Source organism: Perognathus longimembris, chromosome 1 (genome assembly GCF_023159225.1).
Source record: "Perognathus longimembris pacificus isolate PPM17 chromosome 1, ASM2315922v1, whole genome shotgun sequence".
Lineage (NCBI taxonomy): Eukaryota > Metazoa > Chordata > Mammalia > Rodentia > Heteromyidae > Perognathus > Perognathus longimembris.
In genome coordinates this window covers 161,793,132-161,815,267 of record NC_063161.1, presented here as the reverse complement: position 1 = coordinate 161,815,267, position 22,136 = coordinate 161,793,132, and the positions used below count along the sequence as shown (strand labels likewise).

Genomic DNA, 22,136 nt, shown 5'->3' with positions numbered 1-22,136 from the left:
TGTGCCCCCTCGGCCTCTGCCCGGCGAGACCCACAGTACGTGAGCGGGGCAGCGTCTGGGGGCTCAAAGCCAGAGCTCATTGGTGCAGGAGCCCTGTCAGTCACCAGGGCCCCGTGGCGCCCAGTGTGGCGCGCACAGACGCAGGCCCGCAGGCTGCACTCGTCCTGGCCGTCTGCGGGGGGCACGGGACGTGTGCACGGCCTCGGGCAGGGCTGTCACCTGGAACCGCCAGCGCTTACCTTCCGGCTCTGCCCGGCCCTGCGCACGCGGGGCGTCCCGGCCACACCCAGAGGTCCACCGACGGGCCAAGGCACGGCCCCGTCCCCGGCGGGGCTGCTCGGAGGCGCCCGGCACCCCAGCCTGGACCTCCAACCCCCCGAGCCCAGGCTGCCTCCCCCGAGGCCCCACGCCCCGCTCCTCACTGCATGTGGGTCCCACCGCATCCTAAACCATTTGGCTGGTGCTTCCTGCATGAAGTCACGTCCAAAATGGGGAGCACCGTAAGATGGGGCCAAGCAAAATGAATCCAAGAGATGGAAACAGGAGGATTTGATTGTGGTCGTTATGTTTAATGTTCTAGGTGCATTTCCTGCGGCGTACCCCTGTGGTCACTGTATATGATCTGGGTACACGGGATATTGTATACATGCTTATCTGAACTAGGGAAGGGAAAGAACAATGAGGGAGGGTGTAACAAACATGACGGGAAAAGTACTCGCTGCCTTATTACGTAACTGTACCCCCCTGTACCTCACCTTGCCAACAAAATTTGATTTAAAAAATGGGCAGTACCGCTGGTCTTAACACTGTAGGGCTCATCCCTACAAAACCAGCTATTCATGAGATTAGGAGACCTGGGGTTCGAGGCATGCCCAGGAAAGAAATTAGGTGGGATTCCATCTCGAGCAATAATTTGGGCATGGTGGTGCCCATGTGTGCCCCAGCTATGGGGGACGGTCTCCACCCAGGCCAGACGGGAAGAGGAAAGCAGGAGGGCTAGGAACATGGCTCAAGGGGCAGAGGGGCTGCCCACCACGTGGGAGACCCCGAGGCCCCAGCTATGGGGGACGGTCTCCACCCAGGCCAGACGGGAAGAGCAGAGCAGGAGGGCTAGGAACATGGCTCAAGGGGCAGAGGGGCTGCCCACCACGTGGGAGACCCCGAGGAGAGGCCAAACGAGCAGCAGCCTGCTCAGAACCTGACGGGCAGTGGGAAGGGTAGTTCCCACCTTCCCAGCACAGGAAATGTGCAACCCGCACCACGCCAGGGAGCCGGGAGAGCACCACGACTCGAACCCAAGGCAAGCCTCGGCGGCAGGCCAAGACGGCAGCCTCCCCGCCGCCAGCTGGAGAGGCCTACGACCGCCGCCGCAGAGACGAGGCAAGCCCGCGACCTGCTGACCACCCACCCACTCGGCCGTTCTGCTCACGCCGAAGGCAGGGAGCCTGGACCGCAGCCCCTCGGCCAGGCCCCGGGGCGCAGCTCCAAGCCCCGCGTGCCAGCTCCGCGCAGGGAACGCCATCTCCTAGCTCCGGGCCAGAAGGCGCTCTAGCTATTCACGAGAAACAGTCACTTGTGGACTTGGGCAGGGTGGGGTGAGGTTAGAGCCGGGGCGGGGCCAGGCTGGTGGCACTCGCCTGTCACCCCGACACTGGGGAAGCGGACGCCGAGCCGGGGAGCCCGGCGACAGAGACCTCGCCTCCGAGCAGAGTGAATCATGACAACCTCACACGAATGACGTGAAGCAAGCCAGGTCGTTACTTTATTACAGTTCAGTGCTTTGTCAAAATAAATAGGTGCAGTACATCAAGCACACGGTGAGGATGACGCGTCACTGGCTTTAATCTCAGCCCGGGAGAAGGCGACAGCCCAGCGCCACTCCCCACGGGAGACACACAAGGTCTCCACGGGCTCCGGAGGAGCGGGAGGAGGCAGTGGCTCGCGGGCGTGTGCTGTACCGCGCTCCTTCTTTACAGCGCGGCGGGGGCGTCCTGCTCCCCGGGAACGTCTGCGCTGGAGGTGTCGGCCACTGTCGGAACCCCCGTGGAAAGACCTGGCGTGCAGGTTCAGGGCACGAGTGTTCTTAACGCGGCAGCAGAACCGCGAGCGAGCTCCCCGCAGCTGCGGGCTCAGGGTTCGCGCCCGCTGCCTGGAGGCCGCGCAGAGACCGCGCTCTCGAGAGACAAGCCCGGCGCGCGCCCGCGTCCGCCTTCGCCACAGCCACGGGGCGGCCGCCGGCCGCCTGCACCGAAGGAAGCCGCCCCCCGCGGGACCCGCCCCCCGCGGCCGCGTCACAGAAACCACCCCACATCTGTAAACGTCACTGTGACACAAGACACGCTCCGCAGGTTTCAGTGCCTTTAGTGAACTCGTATTTTCAGTAAACGTTTTCTGAGCAGCAAGGAACAACGATTTTTTTCAGAAATCTTAGAAGTGAATATAAAGGTTGGCAGTAGACACAGTCAATAAATATCATACAATTTCAAATGAAAAAGATTTTCTATAGCAACTCCTTTTATGAAGACATTCAGACACTCTGACCCAAGAGCGAGCCTCGGCCCTATCGTCACCAATGATCCAACCGGCCGGCGTGGGCCAAGGTGGGGCGCCAGGCAATGTGCAAATGGGGTGCGCGGGGGGCGGGGGGCCAGAGAGCAGATCACATTATCTTATCCTGAAGCATTTCAAGTAGGGGGCGCCGTCCAGCCCTCGCTGCCGCGCAGCCTCCGCCGAGGGCCCGGGGGGCGGCAGGGCGGGCGGCCCCTCTCCCCGCCGGGCGGCCCCGCGACGGGGCGCGGGGAGGGGAAGGCCCTTCCGTCACGCGGGTCTGGGACGGCACGCTTCGTACCCGAGGGCGAGGACAGCGCACGGGCGCCGCCGGCAGGTCCCCACGGTGCCGCCCGTCACTTCCGCGTCTGGGTCTTCTTTGGCACCGAGGGCCGCTTGGGCTGCCACAAGTGGTTGTGGATCGTGAGCGCGTCCACGCTGACAGACATGGTCTTGGCTGGGATCAGGTTAAACTGTTTCCGGTCCGAGCTGTATTTGTACAGTTTGTCAATCATCTTTTTGGTGATGCTCTTCGGCCCCGTGCCGGTGAGCTTGTAGATGTCTTCGGTGTCGGGGTAGTAGCAATAAAGCGCCCTGAACTGGCACCCAGCGTCACGAAACAGAATGATGTAGTGGTTGGCGTCACACTTCTCCAGCTCCTGTGTTCAGAAGAGACAGAGACACGCGGGACCAAGTCAGGAGAGCGGGGCAAGCACCCCCTGCCGGCAAAGCTGCTAACACACCAACGAGGGTCTCCTGTGTTGGGCAACTACAGCTTATCCACTTGATGGAGACTTTACCTGAGTTCAGAAGACTCAGTAAAAAAGCACTTCTAATAGAAAGTGAGTGGTCAGGGAAATAAAACCACGCGGTGCCAGCCCAGGCCCACGGGGTGGCTAGAATGAAAGAGGGCTAAGCAGCGGAGGTGTGTCCAGAGGCAGCCATCCTACACGTGCTTAAACTCAGAGCTACCGCTCTTCCCCCCGGTCCAGGAGGAGGGAAACACACGGTGGCATAAAGCCGTCCACTGAATGAAAAGCCAGGAAGCAGAAAGCACCCAAACACCCATCGGCTTATACATAAACGAACACACCATGGATAGCAGGCCTACATAATGGAGTATTCACATTTTTTGTAAAAAGTGTTCTGATGCCCGTGGCCACGCCATAAACCTCAAGAACTGAAAGCAAAGCCGCAGTGTCACACACGCCACGACCCCATCTCTACAGGAACCCGGGCTGCACAGCCCATGACAACACCAAAAGCCCCTCGACTGGACAGCTTACAGTGGTCAGTTTTGGCTGGGGGCATGGTTCAAGGGGGAGAGCATTAGTCCAGTAAGACTGAAACCCTGGGTTCACACCCCAGTGCCCCCCGCCACAGACACCAAGTTGATTTTTGGTTGGTGAACGGTGCCTCAATAAAGCTGTTACCAACACAAAGAACCTTGAGTGAATAAAACTGGTGATGCTCGCAGCAGAGCTGGATGGTGCTTTGAACCCACAACCTCCACACTACCAGTTCTCAAAGCACACTCACTCCCTTTCCCTAGCAGTACCGGGACACGCCTGCCCTCTGCTGTGCCCGGGAGCTGCCCTGGACATTTCCAGAGGTCACCAGACATGGAAGCTTGTGATGGAAACTAGAGGCCCCGCCCTCAGCCCACACGTGAACTCGCTCCGCGGAGGCCCTGCCCCGGGCTGGCAGGCGGGCTCCCAGCACCTGGCCTTCCACAGATCCTGCCTGCCATCTTTCCAGAGTCTGCACGGCAGTGGGTGCCTCGTGACTCACCCCAGGTGCCGCCCTTGTGCCGGGGGTGGGGTGTTCGGATGCCCTTGGGAGGGCAGGGCACAGCGCCTGCTCCGAGGCAGAGACACTGCCTAGCTCTTTCCACTCAGCACCCAGGTCCAGGAGCCTGAGCTTGGGGTGCTCCTGCGGAGGCAGATGCCAGAGGCAGGCAGCCCCTGCTTCTATTCAGGAGACAGTGCCGAGGCCCCTAGGGGAACCTGAGGTTTGGCAGGCGAGGGAGGAGGTGCACGCACACTCCGGGGTCAGCCGAGGCCCACGGCCCCGTGCACGCACACCCCGGGGTCAGCCGAGGCCCACGGCCCCGTGTACGCACACTCCGGGGTCAGCCGAGGCCCACGGCCCCGTGCACGCACACTCCGGGGTCAGCCGAGGCCCACGGCCCCGTGCACGCACACCCCGGGGTCAGCCGAGGCCCACGGCCCCGTGCACGCACACTCCGGGGGCTGTCCCTGGGAGGACAGCACCCACTAGATGAATTTCAAGGCCTCCTTTCTCTTCCCCCAGAGACTTAAGGCTTCCAACTGTGAAAAGCCCATCAAATCCTGACTCTGCCCCTCTACTCTGACCACCTCCCAGAGCTTCCCATTTGGGAAGTCCACCTTCTTCCCCTTATGGTGACAACAGCAAGCCAAGCACTGGTGGTTCTAAGATTTATATTATGTAAGATTATATATAGGGCTGGGAATGTGGCTTAGCGGTAGAGGGCTGGCCTAGCAAGCATGAAGCCCTGGGTTCAATTCCTCAGCACCACAGACACAGAAAAAGCAGGAAGTGGCTCTGTGGCTCAAGTGGCAGAGTGCTAGCCTTGAGCAAAAACAAGCCAGGGACAGTGCTCAGGCCCTGAGTCCAAGGCCCAGGACTGGCAAAAAAAAAAAAAAAATAGTGTGTGTGTATGTATGTATGTATGTGTGTGTGTGTGTGTGTATATATATATATATATATTACATAAGAAGATTATATCCATGACTCCATCTTCAATTAGCCAGCGTAAAAGCTAGACTAGAGGCATGCTCCAATGGTAGAGTGCCAGCCCTAAGTAAAAAAGCTGAGAGAGGACAAGGTCAGGCCCTAGTACTAGCATGAAACAAACCCCAAAAACCACCAAAGGGACAAACGCCAGACAGCACTCTAGCAGCAGGTGAGTCCGTGCTGCCCGGGGAAGGTGACAGAATACAATGAAGACAACCAGCATTCGAACCTGGAGCTGGGCCGAGCGCCGCTGGCCACGGGGCCCTGGGCTGGCTCAGCTTTTCCCTCCCGCCTCCATCTCCAGCCACGCCGCATGGATTGTCAAGGTACCTCCATGGCGTCCTCCACTTATGCAGACGGAGCCGCGCAATACCCACATGGTGCCACAGGCCGGGATTCGCCTCCGCCTCAGCTGGGGGTGGGCCCTCCTGTCACCTTTGCCCACGTGGGCCCACACCCCGGGCAGGAGGGCCCCGAGTGCGGAGACCCCTGAGCAGCAATGCGGCCATGCCCACCTTCCTGAGAAGCACCGCTCCTCTCCGGGCCCTCCGGCCCCCATGCCCGCGAACACTGCCCCCACTTAGAACACGGTCCTCTTTTCCTCCACATTGACTCAAGAGAAGAAGATCTGGTAGCTACTGAATAGGACCACTTAAAATACGAGAAGAGCACTCCGCAGAACCCAGAGCCATGCCTTCACCCTGCATAGAAACGTAATGAGGAGATGGGGTACTTGCCTCCAGTATCGAGTTCTTGTGCGGCTCATTCACTTTTCCGGCCAGACAGCAGTGGGATATAGCATTATGAATGATGGGCTTGTTTGATTTGCTGCTGGGTTCCTTAAAGAGTTTAGGACCTAAAGAAACCAGGCCAGGATTTGTAAGATTAGTTATAAAACATAAACATACACAAAAGCAAAGGTTTCTCAGAACCAAGAAATGGAAAGGCTCAATCACAGATTGTCATGCTTTCTTGAAATGAGCAACACAAACCACTTCAAAGCTAGTCCGGAGAATTCCCAGGTATAAATGTTAAACAATAAAGGACTAAAGTCATCGGATGTGTCCACTTTCTAGTTTTATAACTATAAAAATGACAAAACCAGGAAAAGCTTCTAAAAGCCTAAGGACATACCGCTGTCCTGACCTCAGTGTGGCTCTGAGGCGCCGGGGGGGGGGGGGGGGGGGGGGTGCGGGCAGCAGCTGGGAGAGGCACTCTCCAGCAACCCCCCTCCCCCCCCCCCCCGTGGCCACCTAACAGCCACACACAGCTCTCCACTACTCAGGAACTCTGGACACCTTTAGCTCCAGCAGTTAGCACTCTACCGTCCAGCCACCTTCCCAGCCCTTAACAACATCTAAACGCCAAGGCACGCAGGCTGCTGCTGCACATAACATCCTCTGGGAGCGTGTGTGCCGTCCCCCGTGTAAGGAGCACGCGTGTGCGGCGAGGAAGGGGCGCGACGCTTCACCTGTGTACTCGGCCACAGAGGCCAGGGAGGAAGCTGCCGACGCCGTCTCCCAGTCTCGGTCGGTGCTCCTGCTCGGGTTGCGGCTCAGGATGGGCAGGGCCTCCAACGACTCCACTCTGTGAGCAGAAAAGGACACCGATACCAGTCACGCTTCCCCGGTGCCGGCAGACAGCCGCTGCCCCGGCGCCCTCCAGGGAAGGCAGAGCACTTGGGTTGGCGGCTTGGGCGGGTGCTCTGGCAAAGTACCCAGAGCACAGGAGGGGGTTCATGCTTTCAGAGGGCGCCTGCCTCGCAGCCGCCACCCAGGGAGCAGTGTGCGGCGCTGTACGCTCCACAGCCACTGGGTGTCTAGCCAGGGACAAGGCCAGAGGATGGGGGGCCACTGCGGCCCAACCTAAAAGCCACACTTCGGACGCTCTCTGGCGCCTGTCCTGACCAGGCTGTCCTCACAGGGACACACATGGACGCCAAGGCTAAAAGCCTGGACGTAATCGCTCACACTGAGCTGCCCCTCTTTCAAAGCAGACAGGAATGGGTGGGTGACTGACCGGACAGCCCCAGGCCCCCTCAGGAGTCCTTGAAAAGCCCAGAGGACAAGAAGCCAGGAGACAAGAGGCAAGAAACACAGTGACCACAGGATGCCCTTACCTAAGAAGAACAAGAGGGCAGGGCCAAGGCCCCGTTACAACAAAAGGCCAACAACACGCAGGAGACAGCAAGGCCTTAGGGGTTGGCAGGGCCCTTCTAAAGCCCTGAGTAAACAGGTTCACTGCAGGAATCGGTGGCTCACGCCTGTCATCCTAACTACTCAAGAGCCTGAGATCTGAGGATCTCAGTTCAAAGCCAGCCCAAGCAGGAAAGTCCATGAAACACTCATCTCCAATTAATCACCGAAGAGCTGGAAGTGGAACTGTGGCTCAAGTAGCAGTAGAGCACTCGCCTCGAGCAAAAAGCGCAGGGGCAGCAGCCAGCCCGGGGTTAAACAAGCCCACCCCAGGCGCAGTCTTGTTTTTCTTCAAAGAAAATGAGTACCCTTTCCCTATACCAACAACGAGTAGGCTGCGGAAGAAATCAGGGAAAAAAACTGACAGCCTAAAAAATAATAAACTATCTAGAGATGATACTACTTTGGGAACTGCAGCAAGGTTCTCTTCTGCCTCCAGTCAGAACTCCATAGCTTTTCCGACAGACGGCAGCGGCTCGCAGGGCCACGAGCGGGCCCGCCCTTGAGCGGCGGCTGCCCGCACTCACCGGTGGGAAGGGGCGCCCCCCGAGTGGACGCTCTCGGGTTCCGTGGTTGCCGCCGAGGCCAGGGACAGGCTGGAGCCGGAATGAGTCTGGCTCAAGTTGTCAGCTGCAGGGACGAGAGACAGGGAGAGCTTTCAGCAGATCCCGCTCGGCCCCTCCCTGCACCCCGGCCGCACCCCAGCGGCCCCTCCCGCCCCACGCAGGCAAGGGAGTGCCCCGCGCCGCTTACGGGTGGACGGGCACTTGGTTCCTGAGTCGCTGCAGGACTCTTCTCGATGCACAGACTTCGGCCTTGGCTTTTTGGGCTTGGATTTCGGCTTGCCAAGTCCTTGTTCCTCTAAGATCTGCTGCTGCTTCCTCCTCAGGTACTCCTGCTTGATGAGCTCCCGCCGGGCCTTCTCCTCCTCCTTCCGTATTCGGTCTTCTTCTGCCTTACGCCTGAGAGCAAAACGGGTTCACAAGAGCCAGCGCTCGAGGGGGCCCTTCCAGAAGAAGCGGCCCGCCCCGGTCCCACGGCTGCAATGCCCCAGCCCCAGCCCTAGCACAGTTCCTAGGCCTCCCTGCAGACCCAGGGTGGGCAGGTGTGACCACGGTCACTGACTGTGTCCTCAGCATTACGGTGGGGGCAAAGCACGGCCGGGAACTAGAACCCACGAAGGGGGAGAAGTCCAAGGGAGAGCCTCACAGACTTAATTCTTGGGTTAGCAGGTGGCGAAAGGAGACAGCAGGCCTGAGAACAGGAGACGGCCAGGAGAGACTGCTGTGGCGGGGACGTGCCAGCCCGCCTCCCTGGACAAGGCCGACAGGCTACGTACCGGGCCTCATCGCGCTTGAGCTCCACTTCCGCCTCCAGCTGCTGCTTGCGAACACGAGCCTCCTCGGCCTTCCGCTGCTGTTTCAGGAGGAAGGCCGCCCGCTTCTTGGCCAGCTCATCCTCTGCTTTCTGCTCGTCCTACAAAGCAAGGTCATCTCACAATGAGCGAGAAGCAATGGCATGACACCCTAAGCATTCCAGCCAGCACAGGTGTCAGCATGCACTCACAACGTCCTCATGCTTTCCTCCTGATTTGCTGCTGCTGTTGGTCGTGGGGCTTGAACTCAGGGCTTGGGTGCTCTTCCTGAGCTCTTTGTTGCTCAAGGCTTGTGCTCTACCACTTTGAGCCACAGGGCCACTTCTGGTTTGGGGATGGTTAATTGGAGCTACGAGTCTCATGGACTTTTCCTGCCCATGCTGGCTTCACACCATGATTCTCAGCCATCGGCCTCCAGAGTAGCTGGGGTGACTGACAGGCGGGAGCCACCAGAGGCTGGCCTTGTCTTCTTTTTAAATCATAAAGGCCGAGTCTCTTTCTTAAATACAAAGCAATAGGAAGAGAAGCCATGCTACCCAAAGGCACTGAGTTGTCCGAGTTGCCTGAAACACTATGCCTCTTTCCACCGTACGGGCCACAGACAGAACAAGAAGATTCCATGAAATTCCAATTTCAGGTCTCGGAGACAAGCCGTGTCGGCCAGTCACACCGCGCCATCCCCCCGCCATGCTGTGCTTGTGGCAAGGTGGGGCCGTGGGGTGGCGTCTCTGCCCCAGAATGAAAGGATGTTACGGAGAGGCAGGGGGAGAGTACGGCACTGGCACACCACCACAACACCACGCCAGCCCCGGTTCTGTGAGAGGAGGGGCTCGGGCGCCCTGTCGTCTCCACACCACGGGCGCAAGGGCCGCCTCCAGCCTCCTCGGGCAGAAGTGGAGTCTCCGAGTTTCGCGGCGGGCTGGCCTGGCACTCGACCCTCCCAGTCTTAGCCTGTGCTGACAGGTGCCCCGCTGTGCCCAGCTGTGCCAGACCTGCTTACCTTGAAGAAGAAGCCAACCACAGGCTTCTGGTCGCTGTCTCCAATGAGCACCAGGGAGCTCTCGTGGCCCTCCGGCTCGCCGTCTTCATCGGGGGCCTTCAGGTCGGAGAGGTCCACTTCAATGAGGCTGGCCTTGCTCCGCAGCGGCTCTTCCGCCAGGCCCTTCTCCTTGCCCGAGATGGTCGAGGCGCTCAGCTCCGCCTCTTTCACACTCGCGTCCAAGCCCTCCTGGCAGCTTACCTGCTCCGCGAGAACATTAGCATCTCTGCAAGAGGGCAGAACCAACGCCCGCTGGTTGCTTTCATCATGGAGCCTGTAACTGTCAAAGAGATGCTTCTCAGAGGGGGTGCCACCAGAGTCCGCCACGCTGTCCGCACTGGGGTCGGAGGGCGTCCGTGGGTGGCTGCTTGGGGGAAAAGAGCGCAGGTGTGGGAGCGTCTCCACGCTGGGGGTCGGGGTTTTGCTCCGGGAGGGGCCCAGCTGCCTGTCTTTGGGAACCTTCAGCTCCGCTGGCCTTCCTGAACGCGAGTTCCGGCCCTGGCCAAGCCGGGGCGGTTTGCGGTGGCCAGTCACCCCGGTGGGAGAGAGGGGCTCGACAAAGTGGACAGGGGCCTTTACTTTTTGGTCCTGGGAGTGGTTTCTGGAGGCCGGCGTGGGCACTGCTGGGGACTGGAGGAGAAGCTGCTGCTGCTGCTGGGAGATCTTCAGGATGGCCTGCTGCAGCGTGCTGATGGTCTCGTTCAGCTTCTCGATGGACAGGTCGCTCTCGCTCACGTCCACCACCTCCCCGACGCCGTCCTCCAGGAGAGCCGCCGAGAGCACCCTGTGCGTCTCCACGTCAGGCAGGGCCGAGGGGTCTTTGGGTTTATGCAGCTGGGCAAAAGCCACGCTTTCCCTGTCCACATCTGGACACTCACCGACCTCTCTCTGCTCTTCCTTGAGGAAGCCTTCCGCGTTCGCCACAGCCTCATCCAGGTCCTCCCCGTTGTACTGCGCGTGCTCCTTTGTAAAGTGCTCGGGCCTCAGTGGCTGCAGGGTGCCGTCGGCCCTGCCCTTCTTCACCACATGCAGAAAGGCGGCCTTGCCCAGCTTCAGGCGCTGCCGGGCGGACAGCGCCTCCATCTTCTTCTTCTGGGTTTCTATGGCTCTGCGCTTCTCCTCCAGCTGCATGTGCAGCTGCACCAGCTCGGACGCCAGCAGGCTGGCGGGGTCCTTGCCGTGCCGGTTGGGGCTCTGCTCCCTCTTCTGCCTCCAGGTCGTCAGAGGGGCCGGACAGCTCTCCGATGCATCCGGCGTGGTCTTCTGGGAGCTGCTGGTGCTGGACTTGGTCTCGCTGCTGTTGAGGCGCTGGAACTTACGTTCCGCAAAGCTGGTCATCTTCACGCTGCCGCTCGCCACAGACATGCTGCTGAGCTGAGAGGTCGTGCTCAGACACGGGCTCGAGCGGCCGCTGGCATCGTCCTTGTCCTCGTGTTCCTTCACCTTCATGTCCTCTTGAAGCTTGGCCGATTCCTCTTCGCCAGTGTATCTGGGAAGCAGCACAGCATGGTCCTCGCCCAGGAAATCCTGCTCTGTATCGTCGACATCCACGACGTCAGAGTCAGAATCCTGCCTCAAGATTGTCCACGGCTCCGAGTCGTGGGAACTGGGGCTCTGGGAACTCACGTACAGCCGCCCCTCTGTGTCCTCGTCAGTCCTGCCTACATGAAGGAAGAAGCCGTCACGCAGTCTCTGGGGGAGTGGATCAGATACGGCAGCGGCCACAGGCCCCCCCCACGCTTCTCCCGTGGCTTCTGGTAACTGGGGCCCCTCCTCAGCTGGGTCGGCACTCACAGTAAGTTCTGAACAAGGAATCGGGGTGAAAGTCCTGTTCAAGTCACGACCGCTGTGACCGCTGGCCGCTTTCTTCCGTACCGGAGGCTGGGAGCTCTCGACAGACCTCTTAGACGCGACGCCCCGAGGCCGCCCTTCGCCACGCTCGTCCTCTTTAGTGGTCACCTGCTTCTCTTTGGCGGGCCTAAGCACTGCCGGCATCAGAGGCTCCAGGAAAAAACTGTTGGGCTTACTCTCCAGGGTGTCTGCCGGCCTCTGGGGAGACCTGGCCCTGGCCATCGGGCCCAGTGCCCGAGGAGAGGCCCGTGGGGCCTCCGGGTCCCCACCGGGGGGAGACACATCGGTCCTGATGATGGCCACAAGCTCCTCTTCCTCGTCGTCCATGTTGACGTTGCTCAGGAGGCTTCTGCCATCAGTCTTCCCAGCAGCGGGGTCAGGCTGGTTGTGCGGGGTCAGGTGGATGACGTTGGAGGCCAGACTGTCTTTGCTGATGGAACGGGCCAAGCTGATGCTGTCACCGGAGCTGGGGTCCACGTCACAGCTTACAGCATGGTGGAGAGCAAAAGGTGTTGGCTGGGACACAGGCCTGAAACGGGAAGGAAAAGAACATGGGCCATGGTACGTGTCCGCGAACCAGCCTCGACGCAGCCTGAGGGGGGAGGGGATTCCAGTCAGGAAGGTGGAACACAAACGCCTGACATGCGAGATGTAACACCAGAGGCGGAAGGAAGATGGCACCCAAACAGCAGGGAATCCCCCCAGCTCGCTTCAGTCCCAACACCCAGCGCCCTGGCCCCACCAAGAGAGCAGAAACAAAGAAAATTTGAAACCAGAAAAAAAAAAGAAGAAGAAAAAAGCCCACCAACTGCACAAAGTTGGACAATTGTGACGACCCCGCCTCCTCTGCCCCTCACCGGAGCGCAGCCAAGCCATGTCAGAGACCCCGGCCACCGGGACCCCAGGGCTCCAGGGCTGCAGACTCCTGGGCAGCAAACTCCCATGGCGGGCGCAGGAGCCGGAGTGCAGAGAGCAGAGGCGAGGCCCCACACCCAGACTGGAGGGCTCTCAGCACCGCAGGACACGGCAGCACCCAGGACCAGTGAGCACCCTACCAGGGACCCCCAAACAGGAGACCTGCTCTGGCAGAGACCCACAGAACTTGACCTGGGCCTCTTCCTTCCCCGCCCAGGAAGGAATGCCTCATTTTAAGGGGGCAAAGAGACCAGACCCCCTGACCGCCATCCCCCCACTGGCTCCCAGCAGGGGGGAGCAAGGGGTCCCCCTACGTGGTGGGCATTAGGACCCTGGATCTCCCAGAGCACTGGCTGTGGGGAGCACACAGGGGCCAGCCGCTGGCAGAGTGCGCTCGGGGACACACACTACGCCAGCAGCATGAGCCAAATAGGCAGCTTTCTAGCCCATCAGGGGGCTTACAAGGGACCACACCCCGCGGTGGCAAGGCACTGGCCCACAGAGCAAGCGGCTGAATCTACTGCTCATCCAAAAGTACTGAGTATGTGAGCGCCCTGGCAGCAGTCACACACACACACGCATGCACACGCGCACACACGCACATGCATGCACACATAACAGGCTGTCCAAGCGATGGAGTGCCAGCCATGTGCAGGGCCCGGGGCCCAGGCAAAAAAACCCCAGCGCACTGGCTGGAAACCGAGGCCTTCTGAGCCTCGCCTAACCCGGAAGCCTGAGCGAACACAACCCGTTCAGTGTTTCCATCACATCAGCCCCGCTGTCAGCCCAGGGCCGAGCGAAGGCTGCGACTCGGCCCCCACAACCTCTGCTCCCAGGTGCACACATCACAACGGCCAACTAAGCACACCATCTCCAAAAGCCCACAGCAATCCAGGAAACAATTCCAGTGAGAGCAAAGAAGAGATGGTGAATCAAAGAACAATGAAGGATATGACGAGAGAATTGGCCAAAGACATGAAAACAGACTTTCAAAATCAGTTCCAAGAGCATAAAGAAGAAATCTCACAGGAACTTCAGGAAGTCAAAAATGATATGCAAGGGGCTGGGGATATGACCTAGTGGCAAGAGTGCCTGCCTCATATACATGAGGCCCTATTCCCCAGCACCACATATACAGAAAACGGCCAGAAGTGGTGCTGTGGCTCAAGCGGCAGAGTGCTAGCCTTGAGCAAAAAGAAGCCAGGGACAGTGCTCAGGCCCTGAGTCCAAGGCCCAGGACTGGCAAAAAAAAAAAAAAAAAAAAATGATATGCAAATAAAGATAGACATAGCAAATACCTCCTTTAAAAATGAAATTAACACCTTGAGAACCAATCTAGGAACCATAAACGGTTCAATTTCCACTTCACAACGCAAACTACAATGGAGGCCAGAGGTAATAAAATATGTGAGATGGAAAATAGATTATCAGGAGTTGAAGATAAAGCAAAGGAACTGGAAAAAAAACTCATAGAAGTGGAAAAAAACACTCAGAATTCACCAAAGGGAAGTCCAAGAGATGGAAGACAAAGCCAAGAGATATAATCTGTGTACAACTGAAATTGAAGAGGGAGAGGAATACCAGAACAGAGGTATGCAACAGTTACTCAGTAAAATCATTACAGAAAATTTCTCCAGCTTTAAAAGAGAAAATCTTACCCACATAACAGAAGCATACAGAACACCTACAAGAAACAACTCCAGACACGTCATAGTAAAAACATCAGGCCTGAGTAGCACTGAGCTTATATTGAATGTGGCAAAATCAAAGAAGGTGCTATGTTACAATGGAAAGACAATCAGAATCACAGCGGACCTCTCCACACAAACCCTCAATGCAAGAAGAGCCTGGAAGAGTACTAGCCAAGCCCTCAAGGCCAATAACTGCCAACCCAGACTGATATACCCAGCGAAGTTAGAGTTAGTGTTCGATGGAGAAACCATAATAAAGAAAAATGAAAGGACTATAAGAATAAAAAGCCAACTCTACAAAAAATATTAAGAGGAGTTCAATCAGAAGAAAACAGTCAAGACCTGGGAACTGCTAGAACAGATAGAAAATCAATAGGAGTGCTTGCTTCACCAGCACATATACTAAAAGTGGAACAATACAGAAAAGATTAGCATGGCCCCTGCACAAGCGCAACACGCAAATTCGTGAAGCGTTCCATATTTTTAAAAAGCTAGAAAAAATGATTTTGAAAGTATTCATCATTAAAAAGTGACACTTATTTGATGAGACAAATGTGTAACCTGAGTGAAGCATTACTCAATGTATAAATGTATCCAGCATTATTTGGCAGGTCATTAATGTGTACAGTTTTGATGGGGTTTTTTTGTATATTGGTGAAAATAAATTTAAAAATTAAATTTAAATATCAATAGGTGATTTAATAAACATAAGGAAGGAAAGAAGCAAAATACAGGCAAGCAGGAAAATGGCAGGAAAAAGAACACATCTCTCTATAATAACTATAAACATTAGTGGACTCGATGTTCCTATCAAAAGAAAAAGAACTTCAAAATGGATCCAAAGACAAGATCCATCTATTTGTTGTCTCCAAGAGACCCATCTCACAGCTAAGGACAAAAACAAACTTTGAGTGAAGGGATGGAAAAAGATCTTCCAAGCAAATGTACCCAGCAAGAAGGCAGGGGTAGCCACTCTGGTTTCTGACAAGCTGGACTTCTCATTAAAATCAGTTCAAAAAGACAAAGGTCATTACATATTAGTAGAGGGAACAATCCATGAAGATATAACAATCATCTGCTTATAATCACCAAATAACGGAGTGCATAAATACATCAAACAAATACTCAGAACTACAGAACAAGATAGACCCAAATACAATAGTAGTGAGAGACTTTAATACTCCACTCTCACCAAGGGACAGGCCAACCACACAGAGGATAAGCAAAGAAGCCTCAGAACTAAATGACACCATATCCCAAATGGAACTAACAGACAAACACAGAGTATTCTACCCAACAACAACCCAATACACGTTCTCAGCAGCCCACGAAACATACTCCAAAATAGATCATATCATAGTTTAAACAAAGAGCCTTAGTAAAAACAAGAGTATTGACATTATCCCTTGTATTCTGACCACAGAGGAGTCAAACTCGTCCTTAATAGCAAAGGATACTGCAGAAATTACTCAAATACATGGAGGATGAACAGCACATTACTGAATAACACCTGGATCACAGAACAAACTGAAGAAATTAGAGAGTTCCCATAATTCAATGAAAATGAAAGCAGATCACAAAGGAACCTCTGGGGCACAGCAAAAGCAGTGCTGAGGTGAGGGCAAGTTCATTGCCCTTAGCTCATTCATCAAGAAAACAGAAGCAGCTCAAGTAAACAACCTCATTATGCTATTAAAATTGCTAGAGAAGCAAGAAAAAACTAAAGCTACTAGAAGGAGGTCAACAAAAATTAGGGCAGAAATTAATGAGAGCGAAACTAAAAACTATACAACAAATAAAACAAAAGGCTGTGTTTTTGAGAAAATTAATAAAATTGACAGACCTCTTGCAAGACTAACAAAAAAAAAGGAGACTCAAATGTGTAAGATCAGGGATTCCACAGAAAAGGACACATTAAAGGGACCCACATAGGGAAGAAGAAATTAAACTACCCCTATACTTGCAGATAACAAGATATTATACCTGAAGAACCCCCAAAACTCCACTCCCAAACTCCTAGAATAAACCATTTTGGCAAAGTAGCAGGAAACAAAGGATAGGACACCCAAACAGTCACAAAGAACTATTTCCAAAACCTATACTCAATAAAGGAGGAAAACTGAAAAGAAATAGATGAACTTCTAGAGAAATATAAACTGCCCAAACGGAACCAAGAAGATATAAATCAATTAAATAAGCCAATAACATACAATGAGATAGAGGAAGCAATCAAAAGTCTTCCAATAAGGAAAAACCCAGGCCCAGACGGAGTCACCAAAGAATTCTATAAAACTTTTTTTTTTTTTGCCATTCCTGGGCCTTGGACTCAGGGCCCGAGCACTGTCCCTGGCTTCTTCCCGCTCAAGGCTAGCACTCTGCCGCTTGAGCCACAGCGCCCCTTCTGGCCGTTTTCTGTATATGTGGTGCTGGGGAATCGAACCTAGGGCCTCGTGTATCCGAGGCAGGCACTCTTGCCACTAGGCCATATCCCCAGCCCCCTCTATAAAACTTTTAAAGAGGAGCTAATACCAATACTCCTCAAGCTCTTCCATGAAACAGAAGCTGAGGGAGATATCCCAAACTCATTCTATGACACTAATATCATACTCATCCCAAAACCAGGCAAAGACCCAACGAAGAGAATTACAGATCAATCTCCCTTATGAACACAGATGCAAAGCTCCTCAATAAAATATTAGCCAACAGAATACAGAAACAAATTTTTTAAATCATACATTATGACCAACTAGGCTTCATTCTACAGATGCAAGGCTGGTTTAACTTATGTAAATCAATAAATGTAATTCACCACAATAACAGAGCCAATGGGGTCAAGAATCACATCATTATCTCAGTCAATGCCCCAAAAGACACCCATTCATGTTAAAAGCTCTGGAGAAACTAGGAATAGAAGGAACATTCTTTAAAACAATAAAATCCGTATATTATAGACCAACAGCTAGTATCACACTAAATGGGGAAAATCTAAAACCATTTCCTGTAAAGTCAGGAACAAGACAAGGATGTCTATGTTTTCCACTCCTATTCAAGATAGTTCTGGAATCCTTAGCCAGAGCAATGAGGCAAGAAAGGGACATTAAAGGGATCCACATAGGGAAAGAAGAAATTGAACTATCCCTATTTGCAGATAACATGATCCTATGCCTGAAAAACCCCAAAAATCCCACTCTCAAACTCCTAGAATTAATAAGCCATTTTGGCAAAGTAGCAGGATACAAAATCAGTAGCCTTTCTGTACATCAATAATGTACAAGAAGGAAAGGAACTCATTAAAAACAACCCCATTCACAATTGTTAAAAAAAGAATAAAATATCTAGGAATTAACCTAACCAAAGATGTAAAGGATCTATTTAGTGAAAACTATCCAAATCTAAAGAGAGAAATCAAAGTGGACACCCAGGAAATGGAAAGACCCTCCGTGCTCATGGATAGGTAGAATCAATATCATGAAAATGGCCATGCTAGGGACTGGGAATGGGGCTTGGCAGTAGAGTGTTTGCCTATCATGCATGAAGCATTCTGGTTCCAGGACCTCTTTAAGCACGTTTAATATGGCTGAGGACACGTGAGCCATTGTTCCTATGATAAATGCAACATTTGACTCCTCCTCTACTGCCACACAAGTCATGGTCTCTGGGAAAACCCAGCGTGTCCCCATGAGAGAACCAAGATGGAAAGGGCATCGTGTGCCAGCACAACAATAAAATAACCGCCCGTGGGGGCAGGGAGAGGGTCTCTGACGCTTCGGGTCCCCCTCTAGAGAATCACCTGTTTTTCTTGTCTGGCCATGCTATTGCTGTACCTCGAGGCTGACCATCGACTCGGGTTAAAGAGTTAGATCGATGCCGCTGATCTGCAGAAGAAATAAGAACACTCAGGGTTAAGTAGCCAAGAGGAAACCTGAAATCCTCTCTGGAGAAACCGTTTCCCCAGCAGATGAATCCTGACTCGGTCCATGAAACTGCAGAGCATCCAGACGACACAGCTCTGAGTGGCTCAAGTGGAAAGTAGTGAGTGGCATAACAAGAATCATTTGTACTAACAGTCCAGAACTTCCTGTCAGCATTTCCCTAAGTTCCCACTCGGGCACAGCCCGGCATTTCTGTGTGGGCTACGCAAGGTTTATTAGATTTTAGTGACATTCTCACATTCGGAGCTACAACAATGGACATTAAAATGGATTCTGCTATTGTTGACTAAAAATACTATGTCAGAATAAAATTTCCATCAGGGGGAGTGATATTTTAGCATACCCTGGGAAGAAGGGCGTAACCAAAGGGGAAGCGAGGGGGTGCCACACTCACCCGGGGTGTCCTCTGCCTGTGCCGCTTTTTGCTGTCTCTGCCTCAGTGGCAGTAAGGGGTGGGATGGGCTGAAGGCAGAAGCTCCTTTCCCACTGCATATGGAGAGAGAAGTGGAAAGAAAAGCGTGAGTTTATCAAATGTCACGTTCCAAAGCAAAGGCACAAGAGACAACAGAGACCATCATGAACTCCACCTGAGCTGTGGACAACTCTCTGTCCTCTAAAAAACCTTATGACTATAAAATTGATAAAACCCACAAAAGCTGCAAGCAGGGAACATACTGGCTTCTGGTGATAGTGTGGGACACAAACCAGTTTCCAATCTCCACAACAAAATTCAAGACTACAACAATGAGTATCTTCTGGGCAAGTAAAAGCAAAAGTAGGAAAACCAACTGTTCTTAAAGTTTTCAAGACTGTGTATTACTAGTTCAAGGAAAAACAAGAGTACTTTAGTAACAAAGAAGGCCACAAGCAGTGTGGTAGTGCACATCTGTAATCCCAGCACGGGAGAGGTCAAGGTCAGCCTGGGTTACCACAGTGAGACCTTATCTCATGACAACCTAAAAAAAGACCACAAAGATGATACCACTGTGTCTCAGCAAATGCAGAGTAGTGGTCTGAACGTGACCTGTCTCTCCCACACTGCTAGCAGGAGTGCAGCTCTGTGCATGTTTTAGAGCAATGCGGCAGGCTCCGCGACGAGCTCCGATCGTATGCCCAGCCAGTCTACTTCTTGGATCACAGCTTAGGAAGAAGAATGGCTAGAGGCACACGCGCCGCTGCAGAGCTGCAGCCAGGCGCCGCAGGGAGGGGCACCGGGTGCGGAGGAGGCACTGATCAGCCATCACGACCACAGTGTGCGAGTCCCAGGGCGCCCAATGGGAAGCCCGCGCACAGGGACAAGGTGAGGGCAGGACAGAGGGGCTCACAGACACTCAGCATCCTGAGCCACAGCGAACACACTTGTCTAAGGAGGTAAAGCCATCCAGAGACCAAGAGGGCAGAGAAGGGGGAGCTGCGGAGAGCCCAGGCCCCAGGGGCAGGGCAGAGCACAGAAACACCCCACAGGCTGGTCTAAAGGCAAAAGTCTAAAAGGCAAAAGCATGGTGTCAAAGTGGCACACTCCACAGTCACTAAAACCAGAGTAGAAGAGAAATGGACCAATGGGGAATCCTCACAACTCAGTGACATGAAAAGCCAATCACAGAGGTCAGCCCGGTCACAGAGCTCAGCCCAGTTAGTCGCCGAGGTCAGCCCGGTCACACCGATTGTGCTTGCAGTCAACCTCTGCTCCCCCATGCGCACTGCAAGCGCCGGTATGAGCATGGAGCCGCCTGCACCAGCTCAGCCTGCAGCTCTGCCCTCAAACGCCAGCGCGGCCCAACAACCCGCCCTGGCCCAGGGCTGGTTCTAGGGACGTGCCACTGGTTCTTGCCCACACAGAAGACACCACGCCCCTCCACGGCACTGCCTCAGCAGCTTCTCATGCCTCTGCCTAGTCCTTCCTCCTGGCCAACCCACCAACACCATCAGTGCCAACCTAAGACATCTAAGGTTCCTTGGCCTAGGGTCTCATGCTGTCATTTAGTTGCAGGCGCTGCCTAAAATCGCCTTTGAGTCCCATTCTCACCTTCCATTCCAACCCAATTTCACATCTAAAAAACACACTCCAGGCTGGGGATATGGCCCCGTGGTAGGGCGCATGCCTGGCATGTATGTCCAAGGCCCTGGTTCTATCCTCGGCACAGTAACATCTCATAAATGTGTGTGTGTGTGTGTGTGTGTGTGTGTAACTACCATGTGAGTGGGTGTGTTAGTCTACTCCAGACTGAGTCACAGACAAGCCCCCACGTTCATGCCAAGGGAGACTCCCTGATCTTCATCCCCAGCTCCCACTCATCTGGGAGCACCAATCTAGACCAGATATGGTCAGTACATACTGGGTCTTAATGATGAAAACCACTTTTCAAAAAACACCTTGAAGCTGGGTGCTCATCAGCACCGCTTACAGCTCACCCCTGTAATCCTAGCTACTCAGCAAGCTGAGATCTAACGATCACGATTTGAAGGCAGCAAAGTCCACGAAACTCTTAAGCACCAAAAAAGCCAGAAGCGAAGCTGTGATTCAAGTAGGACAGCACTAACCTTGTGCAAAAAAGGGCAGAGACAACACCCAGACCCTGAGTTCAAGCCCCAGAACTGGTGCATGCACGCGTGTATGCATATACACACACAGAAAAAACTTGATCAGGGCCTGGGAATATGGCCTAGTGGCAAGAGTGCTTGCTTCTTATACATGAAGCCCTGGGTTCGATTCCCCAGCACCACATACACAGAAAACAGCCAGAAGGGGCGCTGTGGCTCAAGTGGCAGAGCGCTTTTTGCCTTGAGCAAATGGAAGCCAGGGACAGTGCTCAGGCCCGGGGTCCAAGGCCCAGGACTGGCCAAAAAAAGAAAAAACTTGAGCAACACTATGTATTTCTCACCAGAACAAAATCGAATGGCTTGAAGTTATGGATAATCTATGTGAGCAAGCAATGCAGAGTACTTCAAATACAAGAGTACTTCGTTCTTCACCAGGCTGCATTTCAGAGAGCAGCTCTACCCTTTAGATCATGTTTTAAGTACTGACGCAGCAGCCCAGCCTCTGGAAGGGGCCAGGGGGCCAGAGGAAGAGGGCAGGTAATGACCTACGTCACTCTTTCCTGCTGTCTGTGCTGCTGATATAATGATACGTTTCATTACAACTCCAAGTTACAAGAAACGGGAAATAGGATAGTACATTAATTCTGAAAGAAAAAGAAACCAAGACTCACAGGTACTCGGGTTCTTCGGGGTGGAGGAGGTACCGGTGTCCCCCTTCCACCGGAGGCTGGCTGGGTGCCGGCAGGTCAGCGGGGCTCACGGCAGCGGGGCTGCCCAGGAAGCTGCGTTTGGTCGCATTGGAGATGGGGACGGGAGGCCGGCTGCACTTCTGCTGTAACACTGTTTTAGCTGCAGAAACAGCAGTTTTACACTCACTTGCAATGCTGACAGTTACCCCTAACTCCAAGACACAAACCCTGCAGCACCAACGAGCACAGAACAAGTCAGCTTTTACAAACTTTCTCCAGAATGAGTTTCAAGTTAAACAAATGTATCCTGTACTGGGCCAAATTAAAAACCAAATCCCAGACTACAAGAGCAGACAAAACTGCAAACCCAGCTGGTGATGAGCCTTGGGCACCAGCACGCAGCTCTTCGGAGGCCCCGGGCGTGGCCGGGTGCCCCTGCCTGGACCCCACCGCAGAGGCCCCAAGGGGACCACTCACCATCCTTCAGCTCCTGGACATCCCTGGGCTGAACGAAATCTGGCTTGACATTCTCAAACCACCAGAAGAGCTCGGCAATAAAAACCATGACGTTCGGCTAAAACAG

The 22,136-nt window shown here is 54.2% G+C and overlaps 1 protein-coding gene and 1 non-coding gene across 6 annotated transcripts in view; one reads left to right on the top strand and one right to left on the bottom strand.

Moving 5' to 3' along the window:
• Window positions 1-1,735: 1,735 nt before the first annotated feature.
• The window catches only part of Camsap1 (calmodulin regulated spectrin associated protein 1), a 65,764-nt gene continuing 45,363 nt past the window's right edge, over window positions 1,736-22,136 (bottom strand). For 4 of the 5 annotated variants that reach the window (XM_048346088.1, XM_048346081.1, XM_048346097.1 and 1 more), the window contains 11 exons: window positions 22,031-22,127; window positions 21,536-21,713; window positions 18,718-18,809; window positions 18,182-18,266; window positions 9,896-12,314; window positions 8,860-8,996; window positions 8,274-8,482; window positions 8,048-8,150; window positions 6,797-6,912; window positions 6,063-6,181; window positions 1,736-3,206 (listed from right to left, as the gene is read on the bottom strand). In XM_048346088.1, the coding sequence (XP_048202045.1) occupies window positions 2,904-3,206; window positions 6,063-6,181; window positions 6,797-6,912; window positions 8,048-8,150; window positions 8,274-8,482; window positions 8,860-8,996; window positions 9,896-12,314; window positions 18,182-18,266; window positions 18,718-18,809; window positions 21,536-21,713; window positions 22,031-22,127 (3,858 nt within the window). In that variant the 3' untranslated portion in view covers window positions 1,736-2,903. The remainder of the gene's footprint in view (window positions 3,207-6,062; window positions 6,182-6,796; window positions 6,913-8,047; window positions 8,151-8,273; window positions 8,483-8,859; window positions 8,997-9,895; window positions 12,315-18,181; window positions 18,267-18,717; window positions 18,810-21,535; window positions 21,714-22,030; window positions 22,128-22,136) is intronic. The other variant, XM_048346105.1, reaches the window with a different exon arrangement.
• On the top strand, window positions 14,770-14,876 carry LOC125341119. The gene has a single exon (XR_007208880.1). It is a non-coding gene; the product is annotated as a U6 spliceosomal RNA (small nuclear RNA).